At 39.7% G+C, this 19,086-nt stretch overlaps 1 protein-coding gene across 1 annotated transcript in view; it reads left to right on the top strand.

Moving 5' to 3' along the window:
• The window catches only part of ARHGAP42 (Rho GTPase activating protein 42), a 277,391-nt gene extending 259,244 nt beyond the window's left edge, over positions 1-18,147 (top strand). Inside the window, exons 18-24 of the mRNA XM_061202658.1 lie at positions 1,649-1,808; positions 3,021-3,165; positions 4,425-4,805; positions 5,184-5,340; positions 7,379-7,441; positions 17,222-17,301; positions 17,665-18,147. Of these exons, the coding sequence (XP_061058641.1) occupies positions 1,649-1,808; positions 3,021-3,165; positions 4,425-4,805; positions 5,184-5,340; positions 7,379-7,441; positions 17,222-17,301; positions 17,665-17,753 (1,075 nt within the window). The 3' untranslated portion in view covers positions 17,754-18,147. The remainder of the gene's footprint in view (positions 1-1,648; positions 1,809-3,020; positions 3,166-4,424; positions 4,806-5,183; positions 5,341-7,378; positions 7,442-17,221; positions 17,302-17,664) is intronic.
• The last annotated feature ends 939 nt before the right edge of the window (positions 18,148-19,086 follow it).

Below are 19,086 nucleotides of genomic sequence, written 5' to 3'. Positions count from 1 at the left end.
GGTCAGTAGTATCAGAGCCCTTTCATTTTATTTTCATTTTTAGGCCAGCACTGATGCTACCATATCTCCTTGTCTTACTGTTTGCCTAGCCCAGTGCTCAGCGCTAGGGAGGCACTTAGGGAAGTTTTGGATGGATGGTGGATGGTGGATGGATAGAAGGGAAGTAGGATGGAAACATGCCCTAACCAGTCATCTTATGTGGGGAGCTCAGGGGTACTCTTGACTTGAAGTCAGGAGACCCAATTTGAAACAAAATCTCTGTTCCTAATTTGCTGTGACCTCAGGTACATCATTTTTACTTAAGGAGCTTCTTTTTGAAAAATCTGTACCATAGAAAATAACTGGCTTCCTGGGAGGATTAAGTGCAATATTATCTATGAAAATGCCTGGCAGTAGGTTCTCAATATGTGTTTAGTGAATCCGAATATAATTACAACCAGTCTACTCCTTTTCTTTACTTTTTAAAAAAAAAATTTTTATTGAAGTAGTATAGTTGATTTACAATGTTGTGTTAATTACTGCTGTACAACACAGTTATTCAGTTTTATACATATATATATATACACACACACACACACACACACACACACATATTCTTTTTATATATATTTTCTTTTCCATTATGGTTTATCACAGGATATTGACTATAGTTCTCTGTGCTATACAGTAAGACCTTGTTGTTTATCCATTCTATATATAAAAGCTTACATCTGCTAACCCCAACCTCCCAATCCATCCCTCCCCTAACCCCCTCCCCCTTGGCAACCACCAGTCTGTTCTCTATGTCCATGATTCTGTTTCTGTTTCATAGATAGGTTCATTTGTGTCAAATTTTAGATTCCACATATAAGTGATATCATATGGTATTTCTCTTTCTCTTTCTGACTTACTTCACTTAGTATTGTAATTTCTAGTTGCATCCATGTTGCTTCAAATGGCATTGTTTCATTCTTCTTTATGGCTGAGTAGTATTCCATTGTATATATGTACCACATCTTCTTTATCCATTCATCCGTCAGTGGACATTCAGGTTGTTTCCATGTCTTGACTATTGTGAATAGTGCTGCTATGAACATAAGGGTGCATGTATCTTTTTGAATTATAGTTTTGTCTGGTTACATGCCCAGGAATGGGGTTGCTGGATCATATGGTAATTCTATTTTTAGTTTTCTGAGGAACCTCCATACTGTTTTCCACAGTGGCTATACGAACTTACACTCCCACCCACAGTGTAGGAAGGTTCCCTTTTCTCCACACCCTCTCCAGCATTTGTTATCTGCATGCTTTTTAATGATGGCCATTATGACTGACAACCAGTCTACTCTTAACCATCTGTTCTAAAAGAAGTATAGTACTGTAGGAAATACCAAATAATCTCTCTAGGGTGATTGAACTCAATTTAGGAAATCAAGATTTTTTCCTTCAATAGATTAACCTTTGTAATTATGTTTTACTTTGGCCAGTGTTAACTTTTTACATCTTTTTAGACTATACCCACTAATGCCAGTTGGGAGTAGCTGAACCTGACTATTTGGGAAAGTTAGCCTGTAATGGCATGTTTATATTTTATGCCATAAGTTTAGTGGATGAGAACATTTAATAATTATTAAACATATAACTTAAAATATTTTGTTCCTTTTATTTGCAGAGTGTCGCTACATAGCCAGCAAAATCTCATGACTGTCTCAAACCTTGGTGTCATATTTGGTCCGACTCTAATGAGAGCACAGGAAGAAACTGTGGCTGCCATGATGAATATTAAATTTCAGAATATTGTGGTTGAAATTCTGATAGAGCACTATGAAAAGGTAGACTGAATTTTCATGTGGAAGTATAAAATTTTATCTGGCTTCTAAGAAGAAATTTTGCATTTGTATCATCTATGATCCTCACATTATGATCTCAGATTCCTATTTGGTGTCAGTCTTGTAAATTTTGTATAAATTACTTCTTCATGAGGACTTTGATTTTCTTTTTCTCTTGTTCAGTTTTTAAGTGCTTCTCAAAATCCTCTAAGTAAATGATTTCCTTTCTTTTGACATTATTTACTTGTCAAGATTTTCTTCTTTAGTATTTATATAATTAGTTTTTTACTCATACTCAGAAAATACTTTAGAATCATTTTGCGGTTAAGTCTATTTTAACTTTTTTGAGCTTTTTGGAATTAGACTCTCCTTATACAGCAGAGCTAATATTCTAGATAAAACAAAAGAAAATAATCAGGGAACAGTCTTGAAACCCTCTCTATATCCAATCCCTAAGGAGGCTTTCTTTAAAAGAGTTGAGATCTTAGAATAACTATAAAAGTGAGAAATTGGGAGAGCCAAGTTGATTGGATTATTAAGCAAACTCAGCCATTGAAGGTCTAAACATTGTGATCCATTTATGTCTGATCTAGTCCTTGTGAGAGGATGGCAGCGCCTCTCTCCTTCTCCAGTTCCTTTCTAGTGCCTGTAGAAGGATATCCTTGGTACCTAGCTAAGACTGTAAGAAGCGCTCTTAAAACCCAAGAGTGCATGGCTGCATCCTATAGCTGTGCTCAGACCTCTGCCTGCAGCTTGTCATATTCTTGACAGTTCAGGGCCAACAGCATGCCAGCACCTTCTCCTGAGAAGCAAGAGGCTGCTCAGCTGGGGAATGGTACAAAACGAGCCTCTTCCCCTCAGGTTATGTTCAGCATGAAGGTGAAAGAGAATATCATAGTAAAAAGAATCAGTGTGTCTTGACATAGACATTTGTTAATATTTGACACATTTCTTAAAATTATTGGAAAATCTGAATTTCACTGTTGGGGAATGGGGAAGAATAAAAAAGAAAACCTAGAGGAAGCATTACTCAGTGTAAATGGAAAAGTTATAAATGCTCTAGGATATTTATTTTTTGTATCAAGCATCTCTTGCCATGCAATTGATGAAGTAACGTATAGTTCTAAGATTATTTAATAGCTCTCAAAGCCAATTTATGATGAAAATGTCAATTTTACCTTTTTACTGACCTCGGTCCATTTTTCTTCTATGTAGATTTTTCATACTGCCCCAGACCCAAGCATCCCTCTTCCTCAGCCTCAGTCTCGATCTGGATCCCGAAGGACACGTGCAATCTGCCTCTCCACAGGCTCCCGGAAGCCCAGAGGGAGGTATACCCCGTGCTTGGCAGAACCCGATAGTAAGTGTACTGGCCTCAGGGAGATGCCTTCTTCATTAATTCGGCTTTATCATACCTTATTAGTACTTAGGTAGAAATAGAAGATATTCTTACTGGTGCTGTCGTCCCAACACCTGCTCCCCCCCCGCCACATTACATAGTCTCTGTCAGCATAGTTGGAAGGTACCTTGGACAAGCAAATTCATTCCTGCTACAAAGGGAAAAAATAGTTTGCACAATGCCCTTTTTCTCTGTAACGGTGATTAAGTACATAGGGTGCTATTTCGTAGCAGGTTTTGTCCTGTTGTCAAAGTCGTAGAGAAGAAAGCAAGAGAAAGCCTGGCTGAGGCAGTCATTTTCTTCCTTCCTTTCACATTATGTTCTTAAAGCATCATCTCTTGGGTATCAAAGGGTCTGAAACAGAGAGAAAAGAAATAAAAAGAGAATCTGCACCACACATTATCGCTAACTTACTATTCTGAGCCAAGCCCCACCATAAGGTGGGTGGCAGCTTGAGCCCAAAGCATGTGTTAAACTGTGGCCATTTTCATTTTATTTTAGACTCCCAACCCTCTCCCCACACTCCCAATTTTCCCCACAATCAGTGTTTAATTTAGATATACTATTTGAATACTTTATTACAGTTTCTCTGATTTTTTTCTTATACCGTACTTGTAGAAACATTAAAAAATACAGCCAGTTAAAATAGCCAGTTTTCTTATGTTGCTACATTCTTAGCAGAAAAAGGAGAAAAATCCTTTCCTTAAAAATTGTGAGGAGCTTATAACTTGCAGCTGACTGTTAATGGTGCCTTTGAATGAAGGAGGACTCAGATACCATTGTAACTCAGAATCACCTAAGATCAGAAAAGTAAAAGAAGGCAGACATATGTCTCAGCATTTCCTCCTTCCATTGATTTCTTTAATATCATCAAGAAATCTTATTTCTCGTACTTGTGAGTCCTGTTTCAGAAGCAAATTTTGTCTGAATTCAAGTCAGCCCACTAATGCTTCAAGAAATAACATTATTTCATACGGGCAGGGCACATATAAAAGCTCCCTTGAATAGTATTGAAAAAAGCGTTCACCAAGTTCAAATGCATATTGTAAAGCATTTCTCCAGAACTGAGGAACAGTCCTCTGTAGCACGTAAAGGCCTATCACTTCAGTGGGGTCAGGTGGCCACGGAGCACGTGAGCGCTGGAGAACAGAAGGGTTTGGGGGTGCCGGTTTCAACAGAGAGCCGCTGTTCTTTTCTCTCTCACCCCTGCCCCTGCTCAGGCGACTCCTATAGCAGCAGCCCGGACAGCACACCCATGGGGAGCATCGAGTCACTTTCCTCTCACTCCTCGGAACAAAACAGCACGACAAAGTCCGCTTCCTGCCCTCCCAGGGAGAAATCTGGAGGGATTCCTTGGATTGCATCCCCATCACCTTCCAATGGACAGAAAAGTCTTGGTCTCTGGACAACTAGTCCTGAGTCAAGTTCTAGAGAAGATGCAACCAAAACAGATGCAGAATCAGATTGCCAGAGTGTCACTTCGGTCGCTAGCCCAGGGGATGTGTCCCCACCCATAGACCTGGCCAAGAAAGGGCCTTATGGGCTTTCAGGACTGAAAAGAGCCTCAGCTTCCTCTCTCAGATCCATCTCTGCAGCGGAAGGTAAGCCAGCATGGAGCCTGTGCAGGATGTCATTGTTCCTGTGTCACCTGCTGGATTCTTCAGCATGGTGAAGGAGGGAAAAATTAATAGTGAAGGGACAGACAATGCTTAACTGCTTTGTTCCTGAGCTAGGATTTTTAAAACTCCTGTATGCTGTGACATTTTTCCTGGATCTTTCCATCTCTGTGAGGTGATGTCTTTGTAATTACGGTAGACTGTGATCTCCCAGAGTGATGGGCTGCTGTGCTCAAAGAACGTTCTGTCCCTTCTCATTTGGGCTCAGAGAAAAATGCCTCCTTTTGTTATGCGCATGGACTGTGTTACGGGTCTTATTTTGTCTAATAGCACTTTGCCTGTTTTCTTGGGCTTTCTCTTTAGGAAACAAGAGCTACAGTGGATCCATTCAAAGCTTAACTTCCGTAGGTTCCAAAGAGACGCCCAAAGCCCCGCCAAACCCAGACCTGCCTCCCAAAATGTGCAGGAAGTTAAGGCTAGACGCTGCCTCCAGCAATGGTTACCAGCGACCTGGCTCCGTGTAAGTGAGAGAGCCTTTGTTTGCTATTTGCTGTGCCTCCCAGGGGTATACACGGGCTGAGGGGGTGCAAAAGAACCCTTAGGGTTCCCACAGCCAAATGCTTATCTGTGGAGTGGGTGCCATCAACTTCTGCAGGACCCTGTCCTCTTTTACAAGTGATGTGAAAGGTAGTACGCTTAGGATATACATATAAAATCTCATGGGGAGACTCTTCAGGCACTTTCCTTAGAAGCAGAGCTATGGCTTAATTTAAAGACATGAAAACAGATGTATAATATAGTGGTTTGGGGTTTTGAAACTAGACGCCTTCCTGTAAAAGCTAAACATCCACCACTCAGCTGTGGGGACTGGCCATATCCTTGATCCTCCCTCTCTTTGTTAGAAATATAGATGCTTTCTATCTGGTGAGGCTTGGTTTTCTCTCCTCTCCATCGTATGTCTCCCCTACCTGCGTACTCACTGATTTAAACAACTCCGAGAGAACAGGGAAGATGGAAGGCAAGAGGGAGTGCTTCTGATTGAAAGAAATGACCCAGAGGTGTAAAGGCCGAGAGGGTAGGGTGTATAGATGAGAACAGAAAGGGGGCAAAGAGGAGAAAATGAGAAACTGGAAAAGCAAGTAAGAGAATCCAAAGAGGAAGGTTTGTCTCCCTTTCATTTTATTTTCCTGACTTTTGCTGAGGTTTTCCAAATGCTGTATGAGCTATTACTGAGCACCCTTGCATATTGTTATTTCTTTTAAGGTCCACAGTGTCCTTCTGCAGTAGGTAGTATAAATCTTGTTTTAGAGGTGATTAGAACTGATACTGGAAAGTTAAGGTCCACACACACTCAGCTAGTAAGTGGCAGAGCTGGAATTGTAAGCCAGGGTTCTCCAACTTGAGTCTGTGCTATTTCTCTTATGCCATGCCCATTTTTAATATGATGTATTCCTGACATTTTAATTATTCATTGAAAGTCCAGTAAGGCATTTTACTAAGCCTGTTTCCATAGGAACAGCATCTTAAATTTATTAGTACATCCCTTTCTTTGACAAGAACCTTTGGTTTCAGAGTGCGTTTCACATATGTTATCTCTCATGTTCAGAAATCCAGCTACCACAATATAGGCAGATATATTTGTAACTCTGTCTGCTCTAGTTCTGGTGTGTATAGTTCTAGCCCTTAAGGGAAATTAAATTTTAAGCCAAATATGTCAAGGAAGATGGGAGAATATAAACTCTATCCTTTGTGGGGGAAAGAGAAGAGCTTCTATTTTGTGATTTTTACTGATAAAGTAGAAATTAAAATGTAGAGACTGTATGTTCTGTATTAGGTGCAAAATGATCCTTCAGATTATCAAATGGCTCAGCTCTGGGAAAAAAGTTTGTCATTTAAAGAAATAAGATAGTTTTTAAATATCTAGTTTAAAAAATCATTCAAAGAATTTTATATTCTCTTCTATTAAATATAGGAATTTTTCTAATTATCTGGGGTACCTTAGTTTTAATTCTTTTCACTCTCTACCCAATAGTCTCACTTTTCAAATAGATGCCTTTCCCTCATCATGATTTGAAACAAATTTATTTATTGGTCATATTTTCAGAGTTCTCTCTTTTCAATAGGAACTGTGTTCAAATATTTTAAAAATACATGAAACAATTTTAGAATTAGTTTTGTCTTAGCTATCAGAACACAAAACAGTTCTTCTTTTGTCTTGTTGATGTGACTCTTCCCTTGTGGCTCCACGGGAGTCAATAAAAAAGTGTTCCTTTTTTTCTGCTCCCAGGGTTTTCTCAGGTACAAAAAATGCAGACAGTAAGATCCCCAGAGGAAGTAGCTATAGGTTTATTACTGTCTGGTACTCGGTGAGCTAGAGACTAGATTTAAAAATTTCTTCTACATTAAAGCTTAAAACAATTAAAATTCAGGTCAAATTTTGGGGACAAATGTTAACTAATTTTTCTGTTTGGGTTAACTGATAACCCTGAATTTCGCTTTGAGCTGCATGATTTTCTAATGGATTTTAATGAAACTTGTATTTTAAAATTATTTTTCAGTGTGGCAGCAAAGGCCCAACTGTTTGAAAACGTTGGTTCACTTAAGTCAGTTTCTTCTGGGCGGTAAGTTCTCAAAACTCTTCAAGTAAAAAACATAAAATAGTGGTGACATTGTTGCCTTGTGTTGACATGGCAGGTCATCTTTGACAGCTCTGCCCCTCAGGTCTGCAGATGGTCAAATCCACCTCTGCCGTCTCTTCACGGGGAAGTGGTCATGACCGTATACAGCATTTAGCATGTCAAAATGTTACAGCGGTGCCTTGTTCGCTAAAACCTTCACAAAGGAAGGGTTCTAAACAAAGAGGTTTTCTGAAAGACACAAGTTGCCGTAACCCTTTGCATACCAAAGACTCCTTTGATAACAGTTAGTTTGTGGAAATTTTTCAAATGTGTATTTTTGACTTGTAAAAGTTAATAGAACTTTTTTTCTGGAAGAAGCTTCATGAACATGCATTAAAGACTGTGCTTATTCTTAATGGCCACTATGGTGCTGTAGAGCTGACTGCCCCAGGCGGCTCTGCTGTTTGAGTGCAGTACTTCATTCAGGGTTTCCAGATTTTACCTTCCTTGTCCATTGTTAAAAGGACATGAATTGTTATATCTTGCTGCTCTTCATGTGCTTGCTTCTAAGGTACCTGCTTCCTCTTCTCTCCGTCCAAATTGATTCTTCTCATCTGCAGTGGACTTTGGGTTTTAATTTTGAATATGTCTAAACTAATGGAATTCTTAGTATTTTGCTATTTTTTTTTTTTCTTTTTGTTTTTACCATCAGCAACTAGTACAGGTTGGAAGTATTCAGTGAATGCTTGTTGAAAGAGAATATAAATGAGAACACTTGAAGGGCAAACCTTGATTTTTTTTTTTTTTGTGAATGTACTGAGGAAATTTTGAGCTTCCCATATCCAGCTACTTGAGGCTGTGAAGGAAAGGAATCACATAGAATTGAAGTATTACTGTGTAGTTCTTTTAGAAGTTATTCAACCATAGAATTTTTATTGACCATATAAAAGTATGTGAACTTTTTCAGCAAACATTTTTTAAGCACCTGCGCAATATTGGGCTTTGTCCTAGTTACTAGGGATAACAGTAACCAAGCTCTGTTTCTTTCCAGAGCTTAGCGAGGGTGCTCCTGTGTTAGTGTTTTTAACTCCACAGAGTAGAGCCGCTTTGGTATCTTACTAGGACGATGGTCAATGCCTTGCATTTATATAGCAAATCCCAGCGTACTTGCATGTACCTTACCTCTGTCTGTAGCCTCTTCACCTTCTTCCTTTTTATCAAGGCATGGTGAAAACTAAGCACTGTGCATGTCAGAGCAAACATGATCTCTCTGAAACTGTCACTACTGGTAGGCCTTAGTGTAAGGGATTTAACCTTGCTACTTCTGTCTGTCTTGACAAATGATTGAATTGCTCCACTAGATGGAGCCCTTTTATTAGGAAGCTCTAAACAATCTTAAGAACTCAAGTACTGGAATCAGAGATAATCTTTTAAGAGCTTTAAGACAGCAAGACATTAATGAAGTAAATCAGTATATGACAGTAAATTAATTACTCTGTTATACAGTAAGCTTACTCAGCTGTTCAACAATCAACCTATACATTTACAATGTGCTTTTACATTCCAAATACTATAAATCCACTTCCAATAGTTGTCGGCATAAACTTAGAGCTCACTCAATGATACATTGAAGGTTAAGTCTTCTCTGTCAGTCAGTGCTCAGCACTTGTGGGCAGTGTCATAACTTTTCACCTGCCCTTTTATTTTGCTTAACTTTGTCTGCCTTTATCAATTTAGGTAAAACAGTTACCTGTTGCAGTCTTCAAGGGGTGATCTTATGTGGGAGTATCCCCATACAGACTGTGTTTGCCCAATGCCTTTGGTGAAAGAGCTGGATTTGATGTAGATGCAAGTCACATCTTTTCTCAGGGTGTGCAGACAGCTGTCACCTTGGTAGGGGGTGTGGCTGGTGCAGGAGGGCCTAGAGCCTGCACAGGACGTGAGGCATGGCTTTGCCTCTGCTTAGCGACTGTCACTGTCCTACCGGGGACAGGGTCTGATCCCACGTTGCTGGAGCAGAAGCCCTGAAGGTATGGCCTGAACTGGCTCTGTTCCTTTAAGTGTGTGTTTTTCCCTCTCCCTGCACCAGGACCCTTGCCCAGAGGGGGAAGTGCTAAAGCAAGTGGGGCCCATGCAGGCTCTCAGCTCATGTCAGCTGCAGACAGAGGTCTGATGCACTGCCTGTGCAGGTGCCCATGGCTCTGCTCAGACACAGCCTCTGGTGCAAGTCACCTTTATCCCTCACAGCCAATCACTGCCCCGACCTCTGCTGCCTCTACCGTGTCATAGAACTGTTCCGCAAGGCAGGCAGGACGCGCACGGACTGTCCGTGTGTATGGGGGGCCACCACACACACACACACAGAGTGCGGAGTGGCCACCGTCAGAGATCTGGGTCGCTTCTGATGCACTGCTTGAGTAAGTGCCACCAGTGGCTGCCGCTGCCCCACCCAGGCTCTGCGCCGGCACCGGGTCACTTCTGCATCCCACAGTCAAGTCTTCTCCCTAGTCCTGGCTGTCCCAGGTCCAGTGCTGCACTGTGATGTGGAGTCTGTGGGGCTGGAGCATTGGCTGGGCTTGAGCTGGGGTGCATGTGGTGAGGCAGCTGCCAGAAACCCAGCAGCCGCTAGGATCGACCTCTCTCCGTCCTGCCGGGGGAAAAGCCAGTGTGCATGTGCTCTTCCCAAGAGGAATCCAGGCTTCCCACAGCCCTCCTGTTGGTACCACTGGTCCTCCAACCAGCCAAGGGCACTTTTCTCCCCCACATAGGACCTCAGGACTGGGGCACCCAACCTGGGGCTTGTATCGCTCACTTCCCAGGATAGGTCTCTGCCTGTCTAATCTCTCTTTTCCTCTGAGTTCCCTCCCAGGGGTACAGATCCTGACCCAAACGCTTCTCTTCCCTTCCTACTCAATTCCGTGTGTATCTTTCTTACAGCCTTGGCTGTACAGGAGTCCTCCTGCCAGTTTCCAATTCGTTTTCAGTGAGAATTGTTCCACGTGTAGATGTATTTTGGATGTGTTCATGGGTGGAGGTGAGGTCCATGTTCTCTTACTCTGCCATCTTGGTCTGAATTCTGGGAAATCCATTTTCTTTATCTATAAAATGAAGGTCATTTCTGTTTCTGACAAATTGTTGTCGGTATACAAAGTGATGTATTTGAAGTACATGGTAAATTCTCCATAGACGGTCTCTACAATAATAACTAATATTGTTATAATTATTATTATTGAGAGTGCTTGCTTAAGATCGTCAAGCCTCTAATTAATATGTGTTTGGTATTTGAACATTAACTCTTAACAGTCATTTGAAATCCTTTTGTACCATTAAATACAACTAAACAACAGAAGTTGAGGGTATTTCCCTTACTAACCTCCTACAATGCCTATTTTGCTTTCCTTCTAGGGAACTTAGGATACTCTTGAATTGGACCTCAAAGAATGATAGAACTGGTAGTGGGTGGTAGAGAGACTAGCCACATTTGGGAAAGAGACCAGTTGGGAGATTTTAGTGGATAGTCTTGAGCAACAGAAAAATAACACCTCTGGATTCACTGCAGGCTCTGAGAGTCGTTGAGCAAAGAGGTGATCTAATCAGTGATGCACTTGATCAGATCATTCAAGTGGCTTTTCAAGGAGGTTGTTGAAGGGAAGAGAACCATTTAAGGTGGAACTGGTGATATTTAAAAGACCTTAATTAGGGCATTAACAAAAGCATGAAAAACTGAAAGGAGAATATTATGGCTAGAACTAGGATTGAGCAACTGCTTTGATGCTGGGAATGAGAGACAGGTAAAGAAGGTTCCAAGTCTTCGAGACTGACTGTCAGAAAGAGTGATTGATAATTTAGCTTCTGAGCTTAGTTTATGAGAGTATGTAGAGGCGCAAGGAACGTCTTGGCCCCAGTGTTTGAGGAGCCTGAGGAGCATTGAGAGGCAGTTAGAAACGTGCAGCTGGAACCAGGAGAGAGCATGAAGTTTGATGCCATTTGAGAAACTTCTGCACAACAGTTATACTGCATAGATGAAGGCGCGCTTACCCAGCGATGGGGCTTACTGAGGGAAAAGGTAAAGTGGCTGGGCATTGGTCTTTGAGGAATGGTTTCATTTAAGGGTCAGGCAAAGAAGAAAGTGGAGGAATGATCACGAGGAGAAAGCAAGGTCAGTGTGGTAGAAGCCACCAAAAAGTCAAGGAGATCATGAGAGGAGGGTACTGGTTTTAACCTCTAAGACATCACTGGAAATCTTTAAGAAATCAGGTTCAGTGGAGTGGGAGGGGCCCCTCTGCCAGGGAACTTAACCTGCCACACTTGTTAAAATGAATATTCCTGAATTTGCCACAGACTCGGTAAACCATAGTATCTGAGACTGAGGCCCGGAGAATATGTATTTTTGACAACTTCCCCAAGTGATTCTTAGGTACAAAAAAAAGTTTGAGAACCACTGGAATAGAGAAAAATGTCATAGCACTTAGCGTGACCCTAAGCAGACATTGGTTATTTTATACTTGTTTCTCTTAACCTGTAAAATGCTTTCAAGAGCCAAATGTCACTAGGCTCTGTCTCACGATTACAAAGGCCTGTGGAAAACAGTACCCTTAAAGCTTTCAGCTCTGTCTCAGTGAGTTATACTTGGGCAGTGGGGAAATCCACTTTAAAGTAATATAATTTAGGCAAGCTGTACCAATATTTTCTGAAGGTTGAATTGAGAATTAAGAGAATTAATTAAGAATTGAGTGCCTGGCCCATTATAAACAATCAAATTTTCTATTATTATAATTTAAAACCAATATTTTGTTTATAATTACAAAGCACCAAAACAAAGCTCAGCAAAGTCTTCTCGTTTAGTGAATTTGAGTTTTTAAAAGGCTGTAAGTCATTGGTTCAGAGCACAGTGACACATGTAAGACATACATAAGGTAAAGCACTGTGACACACATAAGAAAGACAAAGGAAGCCATGGTTATTAAAAATAAAATTTTTTTCTTTTTTTAGGGAATATAAAGAATACTGATAAACTAAAAAAGTGAATAAAAGACACCTCTCATTTTGCCACCTAAAGATAACCACATTTTGTTGCACAGCCATCTAATCTTACCTATTGACAGTGGTTCTCAAACAACTTATACAACTAAAAAAATTATTGAGGATCTCCAAAGAGCTTTTGTTTATGTGGGTTATATCTATTAATATTTATTGTATTAGAAATTTACACAGAAAATTTTTAAAAGTTTATGAATTTATTTAACAAAAGTAAGCTCATAACTAATCGGTGACAATAGCAAGATGCAGGTGTGATTATTCACTCTTATTAACAGACAACAATTATTAATAGTAAAAGTGATTTTTCAGTGACATTATCTTGAGACTTTACAAGTGATATTTAAGTGGATTCACCAGATATGCACTAGATCATCATTCAGGAGATGTAGATTTTAGCCTGACTCTGCTATAATGTTCATTTCTCTTGGCCTTCATTTCTACATAAAGAAGATGGACCAAGGAAATATGTAGGTTTCCTTTCAGAATCCAAACTCATTATATGACTCAAGTCCCCTGGATGATCACAAGTCCCCCAGCATATGGGGGGGTCACCCTTTTCTGTAAAACCAAGTCAGACAGTTTATCTGCCTACCCCCAAGTCATAACAGGGTCTCGCCTTCCCATCTCTTCCCTCTTCCAAAGGCCATATTTCTAATGTGTTTAAGACAACAGGAGTTGTTTCTTATCTTCCCCTAAGCTAGGCCACACAGAAGCCCCCTCCTCTGCTGTTGCCGTACACCTGCCATGCTGCAGTCGGCTTCTACCCCTTAATGATGGTCACTGCCAGGAGCTCAGGAACTGGCATTATTTCACATTTTTGCAGATCTCCTTAATATCTGGCATAATAGTAAATAAATGGATTCTCATACACATTCCATTAGCTGTCAGAGTAGTGCCTCTCAGGGTCCCACCTACCCCTCCTTCCAGATTTCCCTTGACCGCACTTTGAGAACCGCTCCTCTGTGATAAACACAGAAAAGGACCCATGAAGGTGGTGTTCGTGGTACTGTTCCCACCATGGTGCCCAAGAAAGTACATGCTCAACAGAATTGTTGGGCAAATAGATAAAATACACATTTTAATCTAAAAAGACTTTGTTATTCAGTTTTTCACTCCATTTTTTAATGGAGTTGCAATATTCTTGTCTTTGACACAAGCAACTTTAACTCTACAAGCTCCTGTAAGAGATTTTTAGCATTGAGAAATCCAATACTCAGACATCCAAGCCAGAAACAGCCCGTATTTGTTGGCAAAAACCTAAGAAAAAAGTAATATAACTAATTTTAAGAAATCTCCAACCAGTGACTAAGAAGCAAATGTGCGTTTATTGCATTACCTATAAGTGTTTCCTGCGAATGGTCATAGGCAGTTTGGAGGTCTTGCCAATGACTAATTTTTCTGTAAAATTTTTGCCTTGCATGCTGACACTGTTTCATGTCATGTTTTCTTCTATAGCATTATTCATAGTAGCTACCTAATAATTCATTGGATTTGGTGTATTTTGTTTATTAAATCCTCTCCTGATGAATAATTAGATTGTGGTGATTTGTTTGTTTTTAGTTTTTCTGTATGTTACTGCTTTGGCACCATTTAGACTATATCTTCCTACTCCCCTCAGACATGCATTCCTACCCCCTTCAGAAGTGAAATTCTCAGCATACAAAAAAATGTGTGTGAGAGAGAGTGAGTGTGTATGTGTGTTTAACATTGTTAAGTGGCCCTTCAGAAAACATTATATCAATTTTGATTTGGTGAATTTTTTATTTTGCTTATCATTAAGGTGAGTATTGAGAATTTTGCACACTGACCCTGTCAAACCTTTAAGTCTACTCATCAGCATTAGACAGTGTTTAGAATTAGGAATAGGGCTTGTGAACAGATCATCTTCCAAATGATAAGAGAAGAAATGGCTTTCAGGACAGCAAGCATCATTACCTTACTTTCCAATGCGATAGGAAGCAGGATTCTCAACATCCTTTTCAAAGGATATTAGAATCTTGTGAACAGAGACTCAATAGGTGACAGTGTTATTTTCACATCTTCTTCAATACACCAAGGCAGTAAAAAGAAGAAGCATTAGCACCTGGAAAGAAAACTTCACTGACACAGAATTCTACATTAAATCATCAAAGCTCTCTGCTGAGTTAACACCTGTAGTTACAGAGCTCAGCAGAAGAAAATTATACCTGTCTAGTCACATGCACAGATAACTGAAAAGTCATGACAGATATTATTTTGTGCTGTATATTTTGACACATTTAACAGTATCCATTTATTTAGTGATGTAATTATTCTGCATGCGTTCCCTCACCATCCAATCCCATAAAAAACTATAAGGAGAATACTCATGTCTGAAACATTAATATAAATAATTTGGTTGCATTTTAAAGTATATGAAAAATTATGTCATTGCAAGGATTATTATATCTTAATCATTTCTATAACTCTGGAATTTGTTTCCTTATGCATGCCTTAATTTATCTTAATGATTCAAAGTAATAAGACAGTAATTATTGGTGGAAATCACTGCTGCTAGAAAATTTGACTTTTTAAAAAATCTTTACATATTTTTAGAGAAAAGGCTCTGCAACCCTCAATTATATCAGATATCAGATCACATTATATCAGATCAAATTATGTCAGATCAAGTTATACCAAATTATATCAGATCAAATGTCTGTACTTGACTAGAAGATTTATAGGAAAAACTAGTATCATTTCTATATAAGATCACCATAGTCTGATTCTCAGAAGTCTTCATAACTTGGTAGCATCCTCTCCCCGCACCCACAACCCATGTCAACCAACACACCCATGTGCACACGTTCACATGCACATGTGAACACATGGCTGTTCTTTGGTGTGAAATCTTGTCCTTCTCTGGGTGCCTCCACTTCATCAATTTTTCCTTAGACCATGTTTCATTGGGAAGTGGTGTTGTGTGCCTACCGCAGACTCCTAGCAAAGTTCCGAAAGTACAGCCTGAGACTCACCTCATGTGAAATAGACTCTGGGGGCAGGGCCATAGTTTTCCTCTGTAAGCTTTCCCATCTTCAGGTAGCCACTTGGGAACCCTAGTTTAAGTGACCTAGCCTCATTCTGGAAGTTTAGAGATAAGACCCAGGGTCTAGCTCCAATAGAGAAATGTAATCATAATGTAACACTGTTACTTTGAGGGCCTCAGATGGCAAATACTGCTGATGCTTCTTTGCAGATGAAGTATTGATTGGGACCTCAGGGAGGAAAGACAAGATGCCTTGAATCTTTAAGAGGACTTATCATGTAGAAAAAGAGTCCAGAGCATCTTCCCTTTTTTTTTAACTCATTAATTCAGCAAATATTTACTGAGTTACTATTAAGCATCAGGCATTGTTCACAGAGGTTACATTCTAACTGGGGGAGAAGACAACAGAAATATCAACAATGGCACCAGAATACCATGCAGACTTTAAACTGGAGAATATGAGAGTTGCCTGGGCAGCTATTTTACAGTGTGTGGTCAGGGAAGACCTGGCCTTCAGTGAAACTCAAGAAATTTAAGATAAACTAGAGGGCCACAGCCGAGTGAAGATCAAGAAAATATCTCAGAGCGAGGCGCAGCCAGCCCTGAGGTGGGGATGGGTTTGGCATGTTTTGGGAGGAGAAAGAGGGCCGGTGTGACTGACGTATAGTAGGTGAGTAGAGGCAGGTACAAAAGATGTAGGAAATTCTGGCAGGTGCCAGATTGTATATGGTATGGAGGCCAGAGTTGGGAACCAGTTCAGGGTTGTTTTCAGGGAAATCATGTGATCATCAAAACCTTTCAAACTACCCTCTGACTGCTCTGTATAGAATGGATTGCAAGGGGACAGAAGAGGAAGCCCAGAGGATTTAGGAAGTTAGGAAGCCGTTCAGTGAGCTATGCCAGAAATGATCTTGGCTTGGACTCTGGTTGTGGTAGAGATGGTGAGAAGTAGGTAGAGTCAGGTCATTGGATGTTGCAGAGTAAAGGCGACTTCACTGGTGACTTGATCAGCCTTCTCAGATGATGGCTTTTTTAGTGTTGGCTCAGATGGTTTGAAACAGCTCTCATATAAAACTCTGAAATTCTGGCTTCCCTTAAAAAAACCAGAGTATCTGGCTACTTGGAGCCTGAACTCCCATATGAGAACAGATGTCAGAGCTGAGTGCTGGCTTCCCTTTTTAAGAGATGGGTATACTCTGATTTACAAAGACATGTCCCCATGTCTCCCTGACAGTGAGGCTGTTGTTGGTTGCCATTTATCATCAACTTATCCTATTGTTTTTCTTATTTCATGCCCACTTAGTTTATTTACCATACTCTGTAGACCTTTTAATTTGTGGACCTCACCTCTGATAGTCTGAAATTAAAGTGGCAAATAAATAAATAGGGCTTTAAGGTACCTAAGAACCTCTATAGAGCTGAAAAATAGCCTATTTAGCAGAATACTAACAAATAATAGCGTTCTTCAAAACCAGCTTATTTTGTTTGTTGTAAGGCAGGTGATTACCCTTGGGGGCATTGCCTGGAAGCACAAGAAAGGCTTTGGGTTGTGCTGTCAGTGTTCTCTGGTTACACAAATGTGTTCACTTTGTGAAATGCACTTATGCACACTTACGTGTGCACATTATGTATATCATGCTTCACTTATAACTAAAACCAGTATCTTTTTTTAAGAATAGTTTTAAATATAAATATACTTGAGCGTTGTGGTTTTCACAAACTGTCTTTTGCTCTTTCAGCCAAGCCAAAGCTATGTACTCCTGTAAAGCAGAGCACAGCCATGAGCTTTCCTTCCCACAGGGAGCGATATTTTCTAATGGTAAGTACACCCATTCCCTTTGCTTAAGTTTATCATCATGGGGAGGAGGAAGAAGGAGTAGTGTAGCGATAAGAGTCTAAAGTAGAAGCCAGGAAACTCAGAATCAAGTCCAGCCTCTCATACCTGTACAAGTGAACACACCAAATCCCTCTAGACCCCAGTTTCCTCCCCTGTGTCAGAGAGAGAGTGATTGATTATATAAATGCAAAAGGCATTTCCAGCTTTACAGGTGCTGTGACACTGTTTTGACAGCTTGAGTATATGCATACAATCTGATGTGGATTTTTACCCATTTGTGTATAGAATTATTTGAAGCTAATGTTGACTGAGTGATATTTCTTTATGTATTTTCATTTTTGCCAGTGTACCCATCAGTGGAACCAGGATGGTTGAAGGCAACTTATGAAGGCAAAACAGGACTCGTCCCAGAAAATTATGTTGTCTTCCTCTAATACTTTTTAGTGGATGGCAGTATCTTCATGGTATCCATGGTAACAAATAATAAGTGCTATGATTTTATCTGACACAGATATGGGGATCAGCCTGTTAAAATGAAAACAGTCAATTTCTACCAAGTTTTACACCAGCAGACTATGTAGCTCCCTATTAATGGAAAGGGAAAAAATGTTTAAATTGTTTGCCATTCTTTTTAATTTTGGCTCATTTCATAGTTTAAAATAGCTTATCCTCCCCTCCCCACCCCCCTTTTTTTTTTTGGAAAAGTAACTCTCCACAATGTCTCTTTCATAATAATTATAGAATCTCAAATACTGTGTTAAGTACTATATCCCAGAAATTTGGAAACCAGAAATCTGCTATAAGACTTTTGAGATCTGCCCTTTACTGTCTGGTGTTCTCTGAGAAACTTTGAAATCATTACTAAAAAATGTAATTTAAATTGTTCATTTATTATTTTTTCTTAAAAATATACTGCTTTTATATATGATTGTTTTGCTGGTCCTAAACATTTCAAGGAAATAAGGAGTTTTTTTAACATATGTTTATTTTTATTTGTTTACCAAGTAGATGATAATATTCAAAAGCAGTAATGAGTAATGTATATGATGTCTGTAAATGAAACCAAATATGTCATACACTGATTCCACTGTAAACATTCTATCCAGCATTCCAGATGCCTTCTCTGGGCTTAGAGCAGGATTCAGCAAACTATTTCCGTAAGGGCCTGATAATAAATATTTTGGGCTTAACAGGTCGTGTGGTCTCCATCACACTACTCCACTCTGCCATTGTAGCAGAAAGCAGCCATAGACAACATGTAAATGGCTGTGGCTGTGTACCAATACCGCTTTCTTTCAGGACACTGAAATTTGAAAATCATGGTTATCACGTGTCATGAAATATTAAGCTTCTTTGACTTTTAAAATTCCATTTAAAAATAGAAATGTTTTTAGCTGATGGGCCATACGCAAACAGGTGACAGGCCAAATTTGACTCATGGGTCATGGTTTGCTGACCCCTGGTTTAGAGGATGTGTAAAACTATCTTTATAACTTTGAGATTTTATGAAATTTTATTCCATTAACATATAAATACTGATAAATCATATGCACATATCCTCTGCTAGTAGCATTATAGGGGTATCACAAATGTATAATTACAGTAATAGGAAAACAATGTAAAAGTGCAGTACACAGGCATACAACTTAAATTCTACTTGTAACTCTGTAAAGTGTCAAAGTATTTTATTGATATCTAATTTTGGCTTTTGAGAAATTGTCCTACAAATGATAAAGATGCTGTTTTAAGACAGTGGTAGGGACACTA

This window comes from Eubalaena glacialis, chromosome 10 (genome assembly GCF_028564815.1).
Source record: "Eubalaena glacialis isolate mEubGla1 chromosome 10, mEubGla1.1.hap2.+ XY, whole genome shotgun sequence".
Lineage (NCBI taxonomy): Eukaryota > Metazoa > Chordata > Mammalia > Artiodactyla > Balaenidae > Eubalaena > Eubalaena glacialis.
This window is presented reverse-complemented; position numbering and strand designations above follow the sequence as displayed.